At 34.4% G+C, this 20,474-nt stretch overlaps 1 protein-coding gene across 4 annotated transcripts in view; it reads right to left on the bottom strand.

The window, feature by feature from the left end:
- LOC145684396 (uncharacterized) overlaps window positions 1-16,792 on the bottom strand; it is a 28,594-nt gene extending 11,802 nt beyond the window's left edge. For 3 of the 4 annotated variants that reach the window (XM_081756679.1, XM_081756681.1, XM_081756680.1), the window contains exon 1: window positions 16,121-16,792. In XM_081756679.1, coding sequence (XP_081612805.1) covers window positions 16,121-16,533 — 413 coding nt within the window. In that variant the 5' untranslated portion in view covers window positions 16,534-16,792. Of the gene's footprint in view, window positions 1-7,152; window positions 7,306-16,120 lie in introns of all 4 variants that reach the window. The other variant, XM_081756682.1, reaches the window with a different exon arrangement.
- Between the last annotated feature and the right edge of the window lie 3,682 nt (window positions 16,793-20,474).

Here is a 20,474-nt window from a genome sequence, read left to right as displayed (position 1 = left end):
TGTATTACAAAATACGAAAAATTAACTTATTAATCATACTTCAAAATTTCGAAAACGTTGAAATAATTTACAAAATAAAAGTAAAAAGTCAGTATGAAAATGGACACTTGTTATCAGAAACTACAAATCAGATTGTGAGGACCATCATTTTTATACTACGTCTAATATGTTCCACAAAAGAAAAAAAAAAAAGATATATTAGAAAAAAAACCTTTGACTCCAAGGAAAAATATCTTCAATGCATTTTATTTTCCATATTTACGGGTGTAATTAAACATCATATTGCAGCTAGTAGGATGTACCAGTTATAATTAACTTTATTTTCTGGTAAGTCAGCCAGTCACATTTATAGTGAACTTATTTCTATCCTCCTATGAAAGGAGAAAACAGTACTTGCAGGAATATGTCCTCGCTGCGCCTCTACGAACCGCTGCGTTAAATCACAACTTTTCAGGAGAAACAAAAAACATTTGGAACTGTTCAAATTTTGCCAAATACAAGGAAACACATGAAAGATACAATAAAAGTGATTCTGCCTACATTAAGCACTGGACATTATTGTAGCTTCCTCAACAATATTATATTACCATTTTCTGTTTACGTGGCACCTCTTACGTCGTTATAAGCACATAGAGGATTATGTACATAACCAATGCGTACAATTTGAGAACCAGAATCCTTTAATTTCAAGTTATAACTTTTCATTCTTGTGGCGAAAGATTTGAATATTAACTTATGGCATCATAAGGGACGCTGCCTGACAGCTTTCCGGTTTATATGCATGACCTAACTCATTTTTGACAAAAATGTCATATATCGGTTCTTTGAGGCGCACCGGCGATGTGCAGCAGATACAAGAAAAATAAACAAAAGTAAAATGAACTTGTGTTCAGATTTCATTAGCTCTAAATCTAATTGGAGTAACTCATGATCTCGAAGGAGTCAAATCTAAAATTATATAATAGTTCACCGATAGGAAATATCTGCAATTGACAGATTAATTGGACATTGGTGATAACTTTCTGTGACTAATATCGACATATTGATACCGATAGCTACGTGGGAGTTGCGAGTATCCACGAATGAAAAAATCTAGCACAGTATTTGCTACAAGAAGCTGCTCCCCGAAACATTGACTACACAAATGTCTTTCCTCTTACTGAAACAAGTAGTCATATTCACTAATTTATTCCCATTTGAAGTTTGTTTTTATATTAACGATTTTTCGCTTTAGATATTGCATTGAAAGAGTTCTTCAGGCTATATTGTTTCAGATGAGTATAATACTCGATTTTCCCTCCTTTAACCTCTTTCATGAACTTTCCAAGAACTTGTGTTCTAGATCTTATATGCATACGTCTAAGTTATACTCAAATAGTTACTATAATTTAGGAATACATATATTCGTGTGGAGTAAATTCGAATTATCCTGTTTAATTTTCATGTGGTAAATGTATGATTTACGTGGAGTAGCAAAACATTATTTTAAGATTCAGCCGTACTATGTCGACTCGTAATGACTGCATGGATCGAGTCATTAAGAAGAAGCCAAAATATCGAAAAACAACTATTAATTCTTTCTTGATTTCCTTTATATTCTGTTAGTTAAACCGATTTAATACTATTAAAGCATCGAGTTATCATTAGGTAGCTTCGCCTACGCATGTTTTCATATAATTACGTCATATACTTTCTGTTGAATTTTCAGATACGATTCTGTGCACTAAAAGTTGTTGGTTTTAAATGCGTCAGCCTAGATTTAAAGAACGGTAATATTAGTTCCAAACCAGTCAATAACTATTTTAATTATCATTCTTTCAAACTTCATATCAGCTAAACTAAAAAGGATAAAAGTGAACTGTTTTTATCAATTATTGAGAGTAAATTCTTTAATATTTTTTTTCTGTTTAAATGAGTATAAAGTAATATTTATTAGAAGTTTAACAAATAAATGGCCGATGTTACACTTTTTTTTTTAGATCTCAGCATTAATGCTGCTTGTAACCAAATTTACAGGTTATTATGGCAGAGTTCGTCTTTGATAATATATTATTATATACAGAGTTATTTGGGATATCACTTTGTATTCCAATCTGTATTGGATACAAATAAAACTTACGACGCACGAACCACATACTACGGTCTTTACTCTCACCAATTAGACATTGTTTCTTTATTAGACAAAAACGAGCTCAAAATTTTCACATTTTCTAGAGCAGTAATGCAATTCGTTCATATGATAATTGGAAAGATAATTAACTTTTCGCCACGAGTGAGTGTTTCGATATTAGCTGCTCTTATTGTCGTATTAGTCATTGAGGATGTTCAAATTTGTAGTACAGTAAGAGATCTAATAGCTGGGAATTTTTCTTAGATAAATAAATTGGGATGGGTTTAATCCGTACATAATACTTAATTTCACCAATATAAATTCTTGAATGTATTTGTAGTAAGAAGCTGAATATTACTTCTATTATATATGTAACTGGGTAATGCTAACTAAGTCTGAATAAATTCGCTAACTTGAGGGCAATGTGGAACTTACCCTTTGACGATGTCAGATACAGTGAACAAGATACAACAGTTTAGAACAATAGACCTTGTATCTCTTGGGTTACTGCACTAGTTAATGGTGACTCACATATTCCCTTCAGCGAGGAGAATACAGATATCAATTTCGTTCCTCAACAAATGGGGTTTACAGTCTTAGAACATTAATAAATTTATCAAACACAAAAATAAAATTATTTTCCTCTTTGGGAGTAGTTATTTTTAAAATAAATAATTTGAAACTAGTTCCTATAGGGCAAGGAGAGTTCAAAGTGAAATAAATTATAAGTATCTATTTGTTCGTGTGAACTTCAGCATGGTTTCGCACGTACTAACTGCCTGATACGATAATATTAAAGGACAATTTAAAAACCTATAGATGGGAAATTGTTCCAAACTTGCAATGGACGCAAATCTAATGGAATGATCGCAAATTTACGGCTTTGTCATGATATAATGGTTTTCTCTGTCTATATTTTAAAGTGGTTTTTGAGCTTATGCCATATGTGAAAACAGTGCACTATTCTATAAACTTGTTTTGATGGCAATAGTAGCAAAATCACGAGAGGTCTTCTCTTAATCTACATTTGAATGTGTCACTAATCTCGTACGAGATGATCTGATTATTGATTTTGTCTGACGCTTAATAAAGCAAAATTATTACGTGCAACTACACGAAAGAAGTGACAACACTGATTTTATTTTGAGTCTAGCGTCCCTTCAAGAACAAGGCTATATTTGACGTGGAAATAAGCTTAACGTGGAATCTCAAAAAAATGTGCTCCAGCCACGAATCGAACTCGGCTCTCGCCCGCCCAAGGAGAACAAACTGACCACTTGGCCACGAAAGATCTCGGGAACGTTATGCAATATATCAGAGATTGTTACTGTTATTACATGTTGTAAGGACAATATTATTATGAGTATATTTTGTGTTGTATACTTCTAGCATAAACCCAAGTGCACTTAGCGATGGACAAACATCGTCTGCGTGGATTTTTTTTGTTATTTTCTCCCGTTTCCTGCCACTTTCTTTGTTTAACCATTTCAATATTTCCCATCACCGTCTCCTTTATTCTAGCCGTCATACCGGTGCCACGTAGAACTGGAAGATTTCATTCTGTAGCACAGTTCAGCTGTTACATAACGACCTATTTTGATATTCTAAACCTAAAAGCTTTGCTTAGTTGAAGTGCATACTACAGGTTTCAATCTATGAGCAAGAGAACAATTCACTCTCCTAAACTCACACAAGTATCATTTTCCTAATGGGATCACAAGACAGTGATCTGCCGCAATTACTTCCAAGACATCAATGTTAAAATGTTTGAGAGGAACTAAACGTAAAACAAGTATATTAATCTGATTTTTTTAAAAAAAGAAATAAGGTGTGTTTGTTCTGAAATAAAACACGTAACGATGACTTTTCCGTATTTTCAGTAAAGTTGATATCACGGAACTTTATTTTCAACGTGCAGTGCACACGTGGTTAATGGTTTCTTTAATTGATCACGCTTTAGACAGCACTCATTCAGTGAAATAAAAAAATAGAAGAAATCTTATTGGTTCGGAATTAATGACACAGGTGTTACAGTACAATCTGAATTTAATCTGTAACTATCAAAAGTAAACTCTTCACACGGCCATTTTGAACGGTGAAATTTACGCTGAATATTGAAGCGATAACAGCTAATAATATAGTGAGTTGATAAGTTACTGAGTACATGAACGACGGAATGATATTCAATAATTTTCAAGTGCGTAAAACTGTATGATATAATTGCTATATTCCATACTGAGATAAAATAAAGCGCTAGTCAACCTTCCAAGAATTTCACTCACTGATAAATCCAAAAGAAGAGAAATGGAACAATTGAAGTGTTCAAACACATATATGCTTTGTAGCAACTGTGAAGAGCTACAACGATTTGAGGCACAAAGTGAAAATTAAAAATAATCTGATGTCATTAATTCCCTTGACCTCTGTCATTTAGACGTCAGTGTTGGTCAGTCATTGGCAGCGGATCTGTTTCAATTATCTTAAAACCAGTAGAGTACATCTGCAGATTACAGGCGTATGGTCAGTAATTCACTTATCGTCAGTAGAAGAGATAACTATCGAAGACCAGCGGGCTCATAATATCATAAAGAGAAAATGTATCCCTAAATAACTGGAACAACTGGATAGTTCATACTCATACTTCTTTACCAAGAACCAAGAACCGAAATAATTATACTTCAGATATTCATATAACAGATAAAACGCCTTTTCGATTCACATTATCCTTTATCTCGTCAGAATAAAAACAGGCTTGATTAAAAAAGGGAGAAAATGTTTCATAATAAGATCATTGAAAATGAAAACTTTGAGTTTTACGTCCCACGGTTATGCCGGTTAGCTTAAAAGAGACGGTGATTATGAGAAATGAATGAAATAGTGGAATGAAGAAAGTGGGTGGAAACGGGGAACCCCAAGAAAACCCACGCACACGGTGTTTGTCAACCACAAAGTTCACTTCGCGGGGGCTGGGATCGAACCCGGGACCCCAAGCACCAGAGGTGAACGCTCTACCACTGAGCCACCGCGGCCCCAATAAGATCATTGAGAAATCCTCGAGATTTTGATCATTTCGAGCCTTTAATAGCCAAAAAAGGCTGGAAGACTTCTTGACTATTCCATATTCGATCAAGATAAACGTTATCACTTGTCTCTTACAATAGAGAGGATACAATTTTTCCAATAGTTGTTGCGCCTCCACAAAAACTCTCAGGAGCTTGATTAATGCGCGTTCCCCAGTTCACTGTTTGAGCCCTAACCGATGTTCATGTTTGCACACTCTAACTGAGCCGTTTCAGTGGGGTATACGACATATTTTAGCATCAAATTCAGGCAATGTATGTTGTTAACTATCGTTTTATTAAAACAGCCTTTAGGAAGTTAAAACGACAGAAAAGGATTTGCTACCAAATATGATTTTTTCTATATCGAACACTATTGAAGCTGGAAATACTAGGAAGACATTATTACTTCTGATTTTATTAAAATAGCAAGCATGAAGATAACTTTTTGGTGATGCTGAATCGATTCCAAACCATGGATTTTCGATAACCCTTTCCGGCTTTCTTCTATGGATTTAAGCGTTGAAGACGCAAGAACTAATAACTTTCTAACCTTTTAGTTTTAGTACAAAAGGTGTGGTAGTATTTCACTTAACATACTGGTTCCATCTCAAAAAACGCCTCTCTGATTATTCCTGTTTTCAACGTCTATCAACCTTGATTAAGAAATAAGAGTATATTTTACCACATCCCGTTGTAGTGGTGTAGTAACGAAAGAGATGGTGCCCTTTTAACACAATTCTATTTCAATAAACCGGTTGTTAGTATTTATTATGATTATTATATTGTGGTTATTCGAGTTGAAACTGAAAACTTTTTCTCGAATCTCCTATATGAACTTGGGAATATCGACAAGCCAAAACTACTGTTGGGACAGTGATTTGATTACAAGGAAACTCGATATCTTCAGCTTTCTTTTTTCTTCTTTTACATAAATAACAATATTTAAAACGAACATTGTAGTTACGATTATACATTTTCGGTTATAAACAAACTATACTTATGCGCACATTATTGAGAAACGGCCTGTCATTGTGACCTAGCATTTTTCTACGGTGGCCAACCTTCAAACTGCAAAGGGCTTGTATCCACCACTAATTCCCCTTTCAATAAGGAGTTAGCGGGGAACTTATTATTTCAACGTTTAACAAATAATTTACTTTTATATTTTACTGATTTGAATTCTATGAAAATCATTTTGAAAAGAAAAATAGTAGGAAATTTCTACCACTACCGAGTTTACTAGGTTAATATGGATGGAAATTTTATTTCTTTAAGACGCTGAATCGGCTACAAGCAGTCCTTTGATCCTATTATTAATGATTTTATTCTATAATCAGTGTTGAATTCGGAAGGACCGGTATATAATAGTACGTCGGGATTTAATAAAGTGCCGGAAGAAGAGATGATATACAAGGTAACTAAACAAAGTTCTTGCAATTTTTAACGTCTCATTAATCAAGCGCTCACAGAAAGAAGACTAAATGACGCTCGTGGCTACCTAAAGATCGCGAGTTAGTTTATGAACGACCTTCAGTAATACAGGCACATTGTGCACATACACCAGTCATACTTCGTCAAGTGTCGGAGAGAATCGGAAGTATCAATGCAGTTTCAGCTTCTTCGCGCGTGTTTGTTGTTTGACTCTAAAGTGGCTTATCATCTGCTGCAACAAGTCGCCACATATGTCAAAAATTTAGAGAGAAGGCTGTAAGCGAATGCTCTGTCGGGCATTTGTTCAAAAATTTCCGTGCGGGAGATGGGATTTTTTCGGATGAACCTCACAATGGACAACTACATATGCCGGATAATGAGGCTTTGAATGCAGCCACCAAGGAAGACAGTAGTAAATCGTGTGTCGACCGTGCAGAAGGGTTCCATGTTTCCGTTGAAAAAGTCAGACTGCAACTACATGGGATAAAGAAGAAATACAAATTAAGCACGTTGGTACCCAACAAATTGCTGGCGGACGAGAAACAATACCTGACAGCCCGTTTGTCCTTGTTCACTCGGCACTCAAACACACACTTCTTTCATCGTTTGCTCACTGAATATAAATGGTCCTCTATAACACTCCCCAGCATATTACACATTGGTTGTCACCAAGTGAAAGATCGTCACATCTCAAGACCACCTCTGCAATTATAAAAGGTTATACCTGATTAGTCCATCGCTACTGATCTCTAATGTCAGCAGTTGTAAAGGTTGCACCGTGCATTGCAGAAGAATGAGCCATTTTTGGTAAATCGCAAGAATATGTTCCAATTGAAGACGATGCCAAACAAAATGTGCCGAAAAGGACCTGGAAGACACCATGTCATTCATTATATTGATCGTACATTGCGGTAAGGGATTACTACCTGAAGAAAACATTCATGTAAAACTTTGCATCTACGACGGCCGAGATTTATCACCAGTGCACTGTACAGCTGCACGAACATTGGCGAAAAGTGTCAGATTCTGATGGAGACTACTTTGAAATCTGAAAGTACGAACTTTTCGTTGTATTGCTCTTTGTTTATTACTGCTTGACAACGACACGGAACTAATATTTTACTTGTATCGAGAGGCTTAATAGATTTTCCAATATCCGCTTCTTGTTATATGGCAGCGACTACGTTATTCAACATTGAAACTGGAAACAATTGATTAATACTTGGTGTGGTTTTAATAGAAATGTAACGGAGGAAAATAGATCTAGTCTTAAGACGTTGAACAGTCTGCACAAACTAGGTCCTCTATTACCGTTACAATTTCTCCCTTCTGCCTGACGACAGGTAAAATGGTAGGCGTTCTACAGGACTTGCGACATTTATGTTTAGCATAGTTCGGAAACCTAAAAGTAATGTCTCGTCTTTCCTGTGTGCAGCAACACTAGTTAAGGCAATAAAAATATTTTTATATAATAATGTTGTCCTTGTCACATCGGCGATTTTATAAATTATCTGAATTTTATCTGTTGTGCTATATGTTTAACTTATTATGTTTGATACTTCTATTGCAAAGAAAGTTAAGAACTTATTAGCCTACTATTAACTAGATTGTACAGTTTAAATTAATGAACAAATTTTATTCTGCGCCTGATAGAATATATAATACCTTGCCTCCCGATCACAACATTTGGACAATTAATGAATTAAAAAGAAAATTATTTTTTCCTACTCTACAATATATGTACAGACAAACTACACTGGTGTGAAGAAAGGATTAGCTTGTTTAATGTTCTCAACCATGTAAGAACAAATGCCGTCAGCAACGTTTCATTGAACGAAATGTCTATACTGCTGTATCGCAAGATAATTAGTTTGTTTATAAATGTTAAATATTTCGTTCTGACTATCTGTTTTATAAGCCTAAAGAAAGATCAGAATGGATGAGGGAAAAGAAAATGCATGTGACGTATCCTGTCTGAGATTATACGTGCTCAAGATATACTGAGCAAACTATAATCATGCAAAAGGTTAATATAAGTAAAAAGACTACATGCTAAAAGGTTAAGATTTTGTAGTGTAATAAAAGGAAAGAAAATATTAGGCAACGGATAGCGATCCGAACCATATTCACAACAACTTTTATCTATATTATTTACGCAGTATCTATCCTAATTCACTCACACACACTTTGCTCTTCAAGTTGACAATCCAGTACCATACATTTATAGTTGGCCTTAAGTATTGCTATGTTTACAGGAAATGGGTTTTCTACAATTTTCTATGCTTAGGTAAGAAATAATAATTACTAAAAAAAAAAAAAAAAAAAAGCACTACTTTGAAACTAAGAAATTAAATATTTTCCTTAAGTAATGATTGTTCAGTCAGATCCTTTTCTACGAATTTTAAGTGAATTCGCATTATGCGGGCCGCTGTTGCCTAGAAAGTTCTCTTGAAAGTAGGGTACCAGGATGTAATCAATCGAGCTTAAATTTTCTACCTATATATTTATTACTATTTTGTTTTATATCTTGGGAATATTTTTGTACAGGCCATTACCTCTACAAACTAATTATTAAACTTTGAAAAAACGCAGAAAGGAAACTGTAATAAACGCAAAAATTGTTAAAATATAGTACATGCCGCACAATTTTCTACACGTAGATGTTCCCGGCATAAATATGAACACAATAAATCGTTAACGATTATTTCAAGATCTCTTAAAGCTATTATTTACATCTTCTTTTTGCGAAGCATTTTTGGTGTGGTTATTGTATTTCAGTTATATGCTTTCATAAAGCATAAATTTACAACAACATGAATTTGAAATTCACTGAACAGAAAGCAAGTATTGCTAGTTATAGGGTTGAAACTGCGACCCTATGCAAAAAGAGAATGTACCTATTTCTGTTCAATTTATATTTCTTGCGTTGATAGCAACAAGTTGTGTACTAACAACTTAATAAATAATTACCATAAACAAGCAGTTCAACTGTAGAAAACAAAGAAATATTAGCACGACCTTGATTTTAATAGGAATCAGTAATTTACAAATTCAAATCTCAAAATGCTAAACTAGTGAGACGCATACTGAACCACTGTTGAATCACCGGCAAGTTAGACCAAATTTCAGTTTTATGATTTTGGTAAAATTTGTAGCAGAATTTTCACGTCTCCCTTTGACATTGGACATTTTGCATTCAGTAAATAAACTAACAAATCTAAACAAAAAAATCATATCACTTTTATATTTTAAAGGATAAATTCAAATGAAATCTACACGTTCTGGTTGCACGATGTAAAAATAAAATGAACAGCTATATTGTTGCAAAAATTTAAGAGTGTAACTATGTGATCTAAGAATATTTTTGTTGTGAGTAATTCAATTAATTTTTGGAGTTTATCTTGTTATCTTTTATTTCGAACAAATGTTAGAAAGCCCTCGAAAAGATAATATTTCTATCCTATCTCTGTCTGACTTATGTGAACACGAATTATTGGCCTTAATGGATTTTATTACGTACCATAGTATTTGCAAGTAAAAATAGTTGCAAAAAATGAAAACAAAACACATTCTAAACGATCAAGTCTATTTTCTTTTCAAGACGTATTTTCTGTGATGACCTGTTACATGAAATTTGCGATGTTATTATCATTAAAGATTGATGTATGAATAAATTCGACTTATCTTTGTGCGTTTAAAATTATGTAAATTAGGTTTTTCTCCCACTTGTGTTTCATGGTAACTTACATATTTTAGTGAAATTCTCTTCATAGAAATATCATAAATCGCCTGAAAACTACGATTACTACTTCTTTGTTATCGTGCTAAGGCCAAACTAAAATAGGTCGAACACGTATCAATGGAAATTTTCCATACATGCAACAGCAAAGTCTAGATATATAAATTTGAAACTTATCGTGTAATGTCAAATTCTAGGCGCACCGTATATTGGAAAAAAATATTTGTTTTACGTGCCAAACTTATGCCGGCTAGGCTGAAGGAGACGGCGAGTGATGAGAAAAGAATGAAATGGTGCAATGAAGAAAGTAGGAGGAAACGGAATAGCCCCAAGAAAACTCACACTCACCGTGTTTGTTCACCACAAAATTCACTTGGTGCTGGGTGAGATCAAATCATTAACCCCATGGTCCATAGGTGAGTGCTCTACCACTGAGCCTCCGCGGTCCCCCACACACAGGAAAATGTAAAACCTTTAGACTTCCTTAAAACGGTTGTTTAAAGTAATGATTTTTATTCACAACTATCAGAGGTGTAATTTTGAGCTCTTATATCTCATATCCCAAGATATCTCTATCTGTTGGTAAAACCATCCCCATCAAGCTCAATGAAGTATTTAATTATTCATAAAGCCAGCGTGAATTCTTTTTTTTATTAACAAAAAAACTTTCACTAAAGAGAAATGTAAGCGAAAACTGAACAGAATAAACGGAAGTGTAGGCTAAGTTCACAAATATCAGAGAACAAATTTAGTGAAACCGCAAATATTCTCTTTTCTGACATAAAAAACACTATATAAATAAAAGTAAATAAAACAAAGCAATAATCCTAAATAATAAAATACACCTATGTTTAAATCAATAATGTGTATAGAGCCTTTCTATTTCAAGGGTGACTTATTTCAACAAAAATATGTGAAACATACTTTGGCCTCTCCCACGCTTTACTCTTACGAACGAAACCTTTCCTTTGCTTACGGGAAAGAACTGCATGACCTCGGCTGTGTTACGAATTTGTCATTCTCTCCTTTGGTATTGACGAGTGATCTCGGCTGTGTTGCGAATTTGTCATTCATTCCTTTCGTTTTGATGAGTGAAGATCGGGAAGTTTAGAATTGCTAACACAGTGCACAGTGTACTCCGTTAAACAATTTCAAAATCTCGGCCAAAGCAACTTGTCCCTCGTATTTTAACGGAGGTACGGGTAAGCACACATCGACACCAGCCCCAGCAGGGACACACTGGACATAGGATGGTTTTAGTATAATAAAGGTAATTTAAGTAAGCAACTGGAATAAGAATTCACTTCGAAATAATTCTAAAAAATAACAGCATAGAAGATATATAGCTACAACGTACAGGGTATTTAAGATACACTCTCTAATTCAGAGAAAAACGTATATAACCTACTATCATTTTTTCTAATAGAACAAAAAGAGAAAGATGATGCCCAAAGGTGTTAGAAAAGAGAAAATCGATGTCCACAGCCACCTCCGTCGTTAGAAGAGACGATGGTAAAAGCAATACGCAAACTTTCGAAACGTTTATAAAATAGAGAAAATAGAAAATCTTTTGTGGTATATATCCGCAATCATTGTTACAGCCTTCCAGATTCTATTAAAGACAGCCTCAAAGCTGACGTCACTCATATAGTAAGAATGGCTTGATCTGTATCTTCAGTAATCAGAAATCAAATAGCTGTCATCAGCTAATGCAGGTTAGAAACATATCTCAAGTAGATCAAGTAGCTTGTACCTAACGATATTGATAAGTCTATTTAGATTATAGAAAATAATAATTCACAATACATTGCACAAAATCAAAACAATAACCATCCGAAGGCAGTCAGCTGTTCAAACATAAAGTTGGAAACAAGTATCATATACAATGCCTAGAAAACATTTAATTATTTCTCCACGTGATAACATTATCTCATACTATTGCATTCTAGGAAATAATAACGAATAATATGTCTCAATTACCTAAAAAACAAAGATCCAATTATACCCTCCAATGTAAGGGGCAGAACAGCCGTCATTAACTGGTCCAAGTTTAAAACATGTTTTATATGGTACGACAGATTTTTTCCCTCGTTGGAACCTTTTCAGGCATTCCTACATCCTTCTAGATTCAAGAAGAAACTATTTTCTAATTAGTTATGCTTAGCTATTAAAGACAGCGTAATCTCAATTGACATACTCGTGCAAATAGGCAGCAGGGCGGATCAGGAAAATTTTCAAATTTGGAATGAGATTTAGATAGATTGAAGGAATTTTTCATGGATGCCTACATTTTTTTTTCAAGGTTCAAGATCGCACAAATCTGAAATCATAATTTATTCAACATATCTAATTACGCATTGCTCAATTCCAACCAAAGTAGTTTCTACGGAAATGCCAAAGTTCGAAACATGATTTAAAAAAAATATTAAATCGAATTATTTGAAGCATTTTAGAATTAGCTATCCCGATGGGAGGTTTTCCGTTTCTAACCGTGGATGAAATAACTTGTCATTCCCTTACGGCACTACAAGAGGAGAATAAATTTTGGATTATTCATTCCTGGATCCTAGCATTAGGTAAGAATTACATCCACGAAAAATCTTCCATTTATTCTTGTTCAAACTTGTTCCTAAGGTCGAATACTGTGTCAGATTCTGTTCATATAGGGTGTTAATATATATATATATATAGAGAGAGAGAGAGAGTGTGTTAACGAACTCTACCGACAAACAGAAAGAGATGATTCCGCACATCAAAATAAGAGGAAAAGTTGATATGGATCTGTTGGAAAAAGCGCATAGTTTCAGAGCTAGGGCTGTCTCAAGTCGAGAAAACGCAAATTTTAAGTGATCCTATTTTGAGTTCGAGAGACTGTGGATGGTGGCCCTTATCAGCGTAAAGAAAGCCATGCATACACAATCCTAAGTGCATATTTCGTTAATTTTCAATAGGTTTACAGGGCATTCCCTACAGAGAGTAATTCTCATATATGCTCTCAATAGAGTTTTCAGATATAGCCGGATTTCAAGGAAGGTTCAAAGTAGGCAGGATGTAATGCTTGGCAATAGCGGACATCCAATGCTTCGAAGGGGAGTCGGAAGTGTTAAGAGCCGGCAGCAGCACCGTCGCTCGTACTCAGCAAATTGCATGTTGGGATGTTTTCTTTCACGCTCATAAGTGGAGAAAACGAATTATACAATGGCGAAATACATCGCATCACACGTTATTCCGAACACAAAAAACATGGAGCTGGCGGGTCTTAACACCTCCGACTCCCCTCCGAAGCATTGGATGTCCATTGTTTTCAAGCCTTACCTCCTGCCTACTTTATACCTTCCTTGAAATCAGGGTATATCTGAAGATTCTATTGAGTGCATACCTGATAAAACACCCCGTAAGGAATGCCCTGTAGACTAATTGAAAATTGATGAAATATGCATTTTTGATTTGCGTGTGCATGACTTCCTTTATGGCGATAAGGACCACTATCCACAATTTCTAAAATTCGAAATAGAACCTATTGAAATTTAGCGTTTTAGCGATTCTGAACAGCCCTAGCTCTGAAACTATGCACTTTTCGAAATAGGTCCATATGAACTTTTTGTCTCATTTTGATGTGAGGAATCATTTCTTACAGTTTGTCCGTATATCTAATTAACTCTCCACACACACACACACACACACATATATATATATATATATATATATTTTTGTACGTATGTCTTTCTGGAACGTAACTGTGGAATATAGTATTTATATTGCACTCGTTTAGGAAATATTTATGGCATTATTTTACGCATCACTATTGTACTTGTTTCTTTTACTCCCATTAGAATACTGAATGGAAACGTTATATTTCCTTTGAATTATTTCTCCGTGTTATCTGCTAATTCCTTAGAACACCAACAGTATAAACCTGGTTCGTCAAGTTCGAAATATGTTGTGTGTAAGTGAAATTCGCGTATGATTTTCTTTCCAGTGTAGAAAATTTTAGAAATATGTTTCGCAAATATTCATACAACAATCCACCACCGTTAGTTTTTTTTATCCCCCCAAAAAAACCTTATATATGAATCATTTTCAAGAGCACGCACATTGTAAATATATATAAAGTGGTAGAAAAATGTATAATCAAAAATTGTAAGCATAAATTCGAGCTGTGTGAGTTCTTTAACCCTGATATCAATTACCTGTATTTTTGTATACACTCAATATTATCAAAATGTATTACTTCAGGCATTTGTGCTGTTATCGCCGGGCAAAATGAGCATCGAAAAACGTACCAGATGCGGATGGATTACATTACTGTAGATTAACTTACATTACATTACGAAATGAAATGAAATTTTTGAGTTTTACGTCCCACGGTTATGCCGGTTAGGCTAAAGGAGACGGTGATGATGAATAATGAATGAAATGGTGGAATGAAGAAAGTGGGGAAAACGGGAGAACCCCGAGAAAAACCACGCACATGGTGTTTGTCCACCACAAAGTTCACTTGGCGGGAGCAGGGTTTCAACAAGAGAACCCTAGCACCAAAGGTGGACAATCTGCCACTGAGCCACCGTGGCCCCTACATTACATTAGGGTAGGTTAGGTTTAGCTGCAAGTCAGTTGCAACTGAGGCATGAGAACTTTGAGTTGAGTTGGTTTTAAGTTTAACGTCCCTTTAAGCAGCGAGACTATATGAAACGTGGACCTACTAATTAACGTGGAATCCGAACATGAGCTCTCGCCGGGAATTGAACCCGGGTCTCCCACACCCATGTAAATTTTTAAAATTAGGAGTGGAACATTATCTTTTGCGTATAAATACACCGTTCGGACGTATAACACAAAACTTGCAGTGCAAAAAGCAAAATTAACTTGTGCTAGATGGCCACCGAAAAGCACTAATGCTACCTAAGCGATTGGGGCATAATGATGCTAGTACACCCGTGCTACAGCGCGGGCTGCGTTCAAATGGAGCAAGCACATCAGCAACCGTTGGTCTGTGTGTGAAGAAGGTAGTAAAAACAGATGTGTTTTGCAGTGATACGAGTTTGAACTGCAACTTTTAAGGTTAGGTATTAGTATCACTGTACTTGTTATCAGTAAACCATATCTTTCGCACAATTTCTAGTGACCCTCGTTATGTTTGCATAAAATTCAAACAGGGTATGTCAAAACCTTAACATATGCTTGCCATTTTCGCACTACCTTTTCCATCACTAAAACGTAACAATTGTTACTTTCCGCCTCTACATGCAGTCCTGCTTATAACATCAAAACTAACCTAAAACAACCAATTTCTTAAATTAAACATTTTTAATTTTTTACCTCATCTGACATTTACGCAGTCTTCCTCACAATTCCCTCACCTGATTTTTACACACTCCTTCTCACAAACCAAAATAAATTCTCCAATGAGCTCCTCCTCGGCTAAACGGTTAGAGCACTCGCCTTTGGCGTGGGAGACCAGGGTTCGATTTGCGGCGGCATTTTGCGTGGTTCGGATACCACGTTAATCAGTAGGTCCACGTCTCATATAGCCTTGCTGCTGAACGCTATATAGCCTTGCTGCTGCTGAACATGAAACTCACTTCACTTCAAATTCTCCAATTAATCCGGTAAATTTCCTAAAAATGGATCTGGCAATACAGCACATAATCCTTATTAAGGATTTTCCTATTCTTGCAACACTTCACATACATTACTGTTTTTCGTGAAATTATTTCCTAATTCATGTTACCGCCTTGTCTATCTGAACCTATTACCATATCCAAAATTTATCATTACCTTACTGATCCAACAGAATTTAGTGTGTTTAATGTTAATTGATTGTAGTCCGTAGAGTGCGATGCCAATATATCTTCATCTACTAAGTTACCTTGCGTATCTAAATTATTTTCACACGTAAAGTCTACTTTAACTGCAGGTTCTGCTTTCACCATATCAACGTTTAATTTCACATCGGAAGAAATCACAGCTTCAGGTTCTGATTTCATCATACGAATGTTTACTTCCATATCGGAAGAAGTTATGGTTTCATCCTTCGCTTTTTGAATTCCTTCCACTGATATTAATTCCTTATTATCTGTCACCGCTCCGTACGTCCACCCTTTCCCTTCGAGTGGATCATCCTGATAAAAGCCATTATCGTTTTCTTCTTTGCCTTTAAACTCCAACTTAACACATGCTTCCCCTGCCATTATGAGGTACCATTTATTACAAAATTCGAACTGTTACTGAAACTCAACTTTCTATTATTCTACCAATGTAAATTTAATGCATTACAAGAACGTTCATAAAAGACATTTCATACTTCATATCAAACATACAGATTTTAATATAATACAGAAAATTTTATATAATACAGATTGTTTTTGCTGATACTACGATATTTAAATAAATAATTTCTATAATTTCAAACTTAATACTCGTTGCTAGTAATACCAAAGCTTGAGTTTTATCTTCTTCTTCTAAACCATTATCGGTTAAATACGAACGTGCACCGGCTATGCAGTTGTATGTGCTACAATTGAAAAATTTGTTTTTATTTACCTCACTAGGATTCAGGAACAAAATACATGAAAAAAACAGGACACAGTAGGGAAAAAGAGCAAAACTAGTAAATTGTCAAAATCCGGAAGTTCAGACAGTGTAACAGGGCTGAAGACCCAGACGGCCGTGGGGAAAAGAGGAAATTGAGAAGAGTTGTAACGGTGACGGTAACGGTGGAGGGTAGTAGTGGTTAAAATATGAAACAAAATTTTAATAACCTCCCGTTATCCGGAATCCCGGTAGCAGGAGCGCACGCTCCGAAAACAGTGTATTAAGAAATAGTGAACTTAAATAAGAATACTAACATTAATACTATAACACTCTTGGGTTGTAATTGATAACTTACCATTTGAGCCTTTAATACAAATATTTATAATGTTCTTATTTACGAAGTTGTCGGACGTAGCGTGGACGTAGAGAGATGATGCAATTTAGACTTAGAATTTTTAGAATACAATTGCGTAAACTTGCTATTAAAAACCATATGTGTTTATTTACTATATTTGTTTTTATAATACCACATTTTATTACAAAAAAGTATTCATATACACAACAGATAATGCTTACCACAAACGAACAATCTTTTAACGTAAATAGTAGCTACAATAATGACTCGGTAACGTCACTCACTTTAATTATTGATACTGTTTAACATAACACTGAGATTGACGAGTAATTAAAAGAAACATGATATTTAGAAAAATGAAACACACAAAATACTATATACAACAAAAATAATAATAATACATGCAATAAGATTTTTTTTACTATATAGTCTTTTTAGAATAAATGACAGTTCAGACGACAGTAGGAAATTATATTATTTTAAATGTCTAGAAAGAAGTTTGATCTCTTATTTATATTTGTATTTATTATTCATTTATTATTTTTAATTATTTCCTTTTTACGGATGCACTGAACTATTATATTATACTTGCCACTTGATATAATTGTTTCTATCTTCCGTTTTGTCTTTACCCGAACAGATGATTTACTAGTGAAATACTAATTTGAATGCAAAGTGACTAACTAACTGACACTTGATAGTCGCGACTGGCGAACTTTTATTTAAATTGAATTTAACTTATTACTGATACTTCAAATATTCTTCACAAATAAATATGTTAGCTAGCACAGTTTTTAGAATTAATAGTTACGTAACAATGTTATATTACTACTGTGGTTGTTAGATATTTTTATGGCTATAATTTGAAGTAATATTTTGCTATTATATAGGCCTATATTAAATATAGATTGATTTGTTTTCAAGCGCTTTTAGTGTATATATGTTTCAAACTCGAGCTTAAGGTTGAAAGAATTTAATACAAAGTAATGCGTTTGTATTGTGCGCTTATTATATACGTGGTGTTTTATATTTACTGATTCTTTAGGGTGTATACAAATTATTAACTTTTACTAATATTGACTGGCGCAAGAAACTTTATATTTACTTTTTGTAGCACTGATATGCAGTATTCAATAAAATAGATTAGGTCATGAATGAAGTATTTGAAATGGATATTATTATGTCGGCTTATATAAATAATGTATTAATATTTAAGATTTACTTTTTATATGCGCATATGTTTTTACAGTCACATTAAAAGAATTCTATAAGGTTACGAGTGCAAAGCATGCTTTAATGTGTTGTATACCGTATACACATATCACTTGTTTTAATTCTTTTCGTTGACATTAGTACGTGACATGCGATGTTTACTTGCAGTGGCTGGCTTCTTTACGAATATGGCTTACTTGTTAGTTTCTTACCTTGACTGATAGGTTAACACAAAACAAGTCCTTAAACAATTTTTGTTCTATTAATTCACTTACAAATAATTCTTTATAATTGCATTTTTATTTTATTCTTTTCTTTATGCTTTCCCACTTCTTCTTATTACACTGCATTTCTCTCCTTCTGTCTACCTGCAACCTGCTCCTCCTGCTGTCGATTCAACCTGCTGCTTCCTGATCATGTGTTGACAATGTTGCCAGTGAAGTTTAGACAACATCGCTGGAGTTCAGAAGGTTACTGAGCGGAGCGTTCAGTCACACCGCTCGAAGTGAGCGAAACACAAAACTATGAAAACAACACGTATACAAATGCTGATGGGGCAGCGTGGCCTGTCACAGAGTTTCATGTTAAAAAAAAGGAAAAGAATAAAGGAAGTAAGGAGTATAGTAGAAGAAAGAATGGGAAATTTAATTGAAAGTATAAGTGTAGTGTAGGTGAATATGAAGTCCCACTCAACTCTTTTCCTCACAGAGCATCAGAACACTTCATGCACTCGTCGTAAAGACCGATGTCGAACTTAGACTGTGTGTCTCTGGTTTGCCAGTAAGCAGGTGTTATTCAGTAAAAGATAAAACATCCAAAAGTCGGTATACTGTTTTCATTATATTAAAGCCCTGATTGTTATAGAGAGTAATCGTTAGAAAAATGAAACATATTAGGTGTTTAAAAAATCTTGAATCATCAAATACGATGACAGTATTTTCTTTGTACATACTTGAGCTACTCAAAATTACTTGGGGTAATATTTATATTGTATAAAAAGATGCTCTTGCTCACAACTTTTCTACGCTTGAAAAGAATAGTTTATTTACTGCGTATCATAGATCATCTACATACGAAAATCATATATCAGTTTAATACTGTTTAATAAGCAATCTAGATGCATAAAAATACTCATTCATACTGATAACAGCTATTTGCATTGTGGAACGTTTGGAATGAAAAGGGAATTCTCATGTTCTGAAGAAAGTTTGTGCTGTATCTGGTTGGTAACACTGATCAGAGATCAAAAGCAAAGGTTTTACTTAAGAATCTCGAAATATATCCCGATGTTGCTAATTGCTTAAAGTCAAACCAAATACAGGTATATTGTGATTGAATACTTACTTATGCCTGCAATCTACTGAAACAACTGTCAGTAAGGTACAGTCACTTACGGAGAAATAGTAGAACTAACTCTTGCCATTCACCAGGACTGCCAACTAAATAGCTGGTAATTATTGCGCATGATGGTCAAAATTATAATATTTTCTAGGGTATTATGGTACGCTCCAAAATCAGGCGTGGTATATAGTAATTATTATTGTGCCCCCATTTGGTTATTTGTAAATTGGATAGCTACTTATTTCGAGCTCTATTATTATTATTATTATTATTATTATTATTATTATTATTATTATTATTATTATGACAATAGCATGAACGTCGTTTCTCTTACGTATTGGTAAAATAACATCTGAACGAAATAAATTGTCTCCAGCTTATGATGTACTAGACTACATTGTGCAGTAAATTTAGAATAACTAAAATACTCACTGACAGAACTCAAGGTATAGTTCAAATCACTATTCAAGGTCCAAATGCAAGGAAGAAAATGGCTAATGTTTCATATATAGTGTTACACCGTCTTGTACGGAAGAAGCACTAGATTCATTACATACAAGACTATCAGTTTTATCATGGTACATTATGAGAAGCCTAAAAGAAAAACGCTAAAATGCTCACAGAATTCTTGTGGCTTCATAGAAACGTTAACTTTTCATAAAATTTAAAAGTTGTACAATTTTATTTGTA

The sequence above is a fragment of the Thermobia domestica genome, chromosome 4, assembly GCF_964235325.1.
Source record: "Thermobia domestica chromosome 4, izTheDome1.hap1.1, whole genome shotgun sequence".
Lineage (NCBI taxonomy): Eukaryota > Metazoa > Arthropoda > Insecta > Zygentoma > Lepismatidae > Thermobia > Thermobia domestica.
This window is presented reverse-complemented; position numbering and strand designations above follow the sequence as displayed.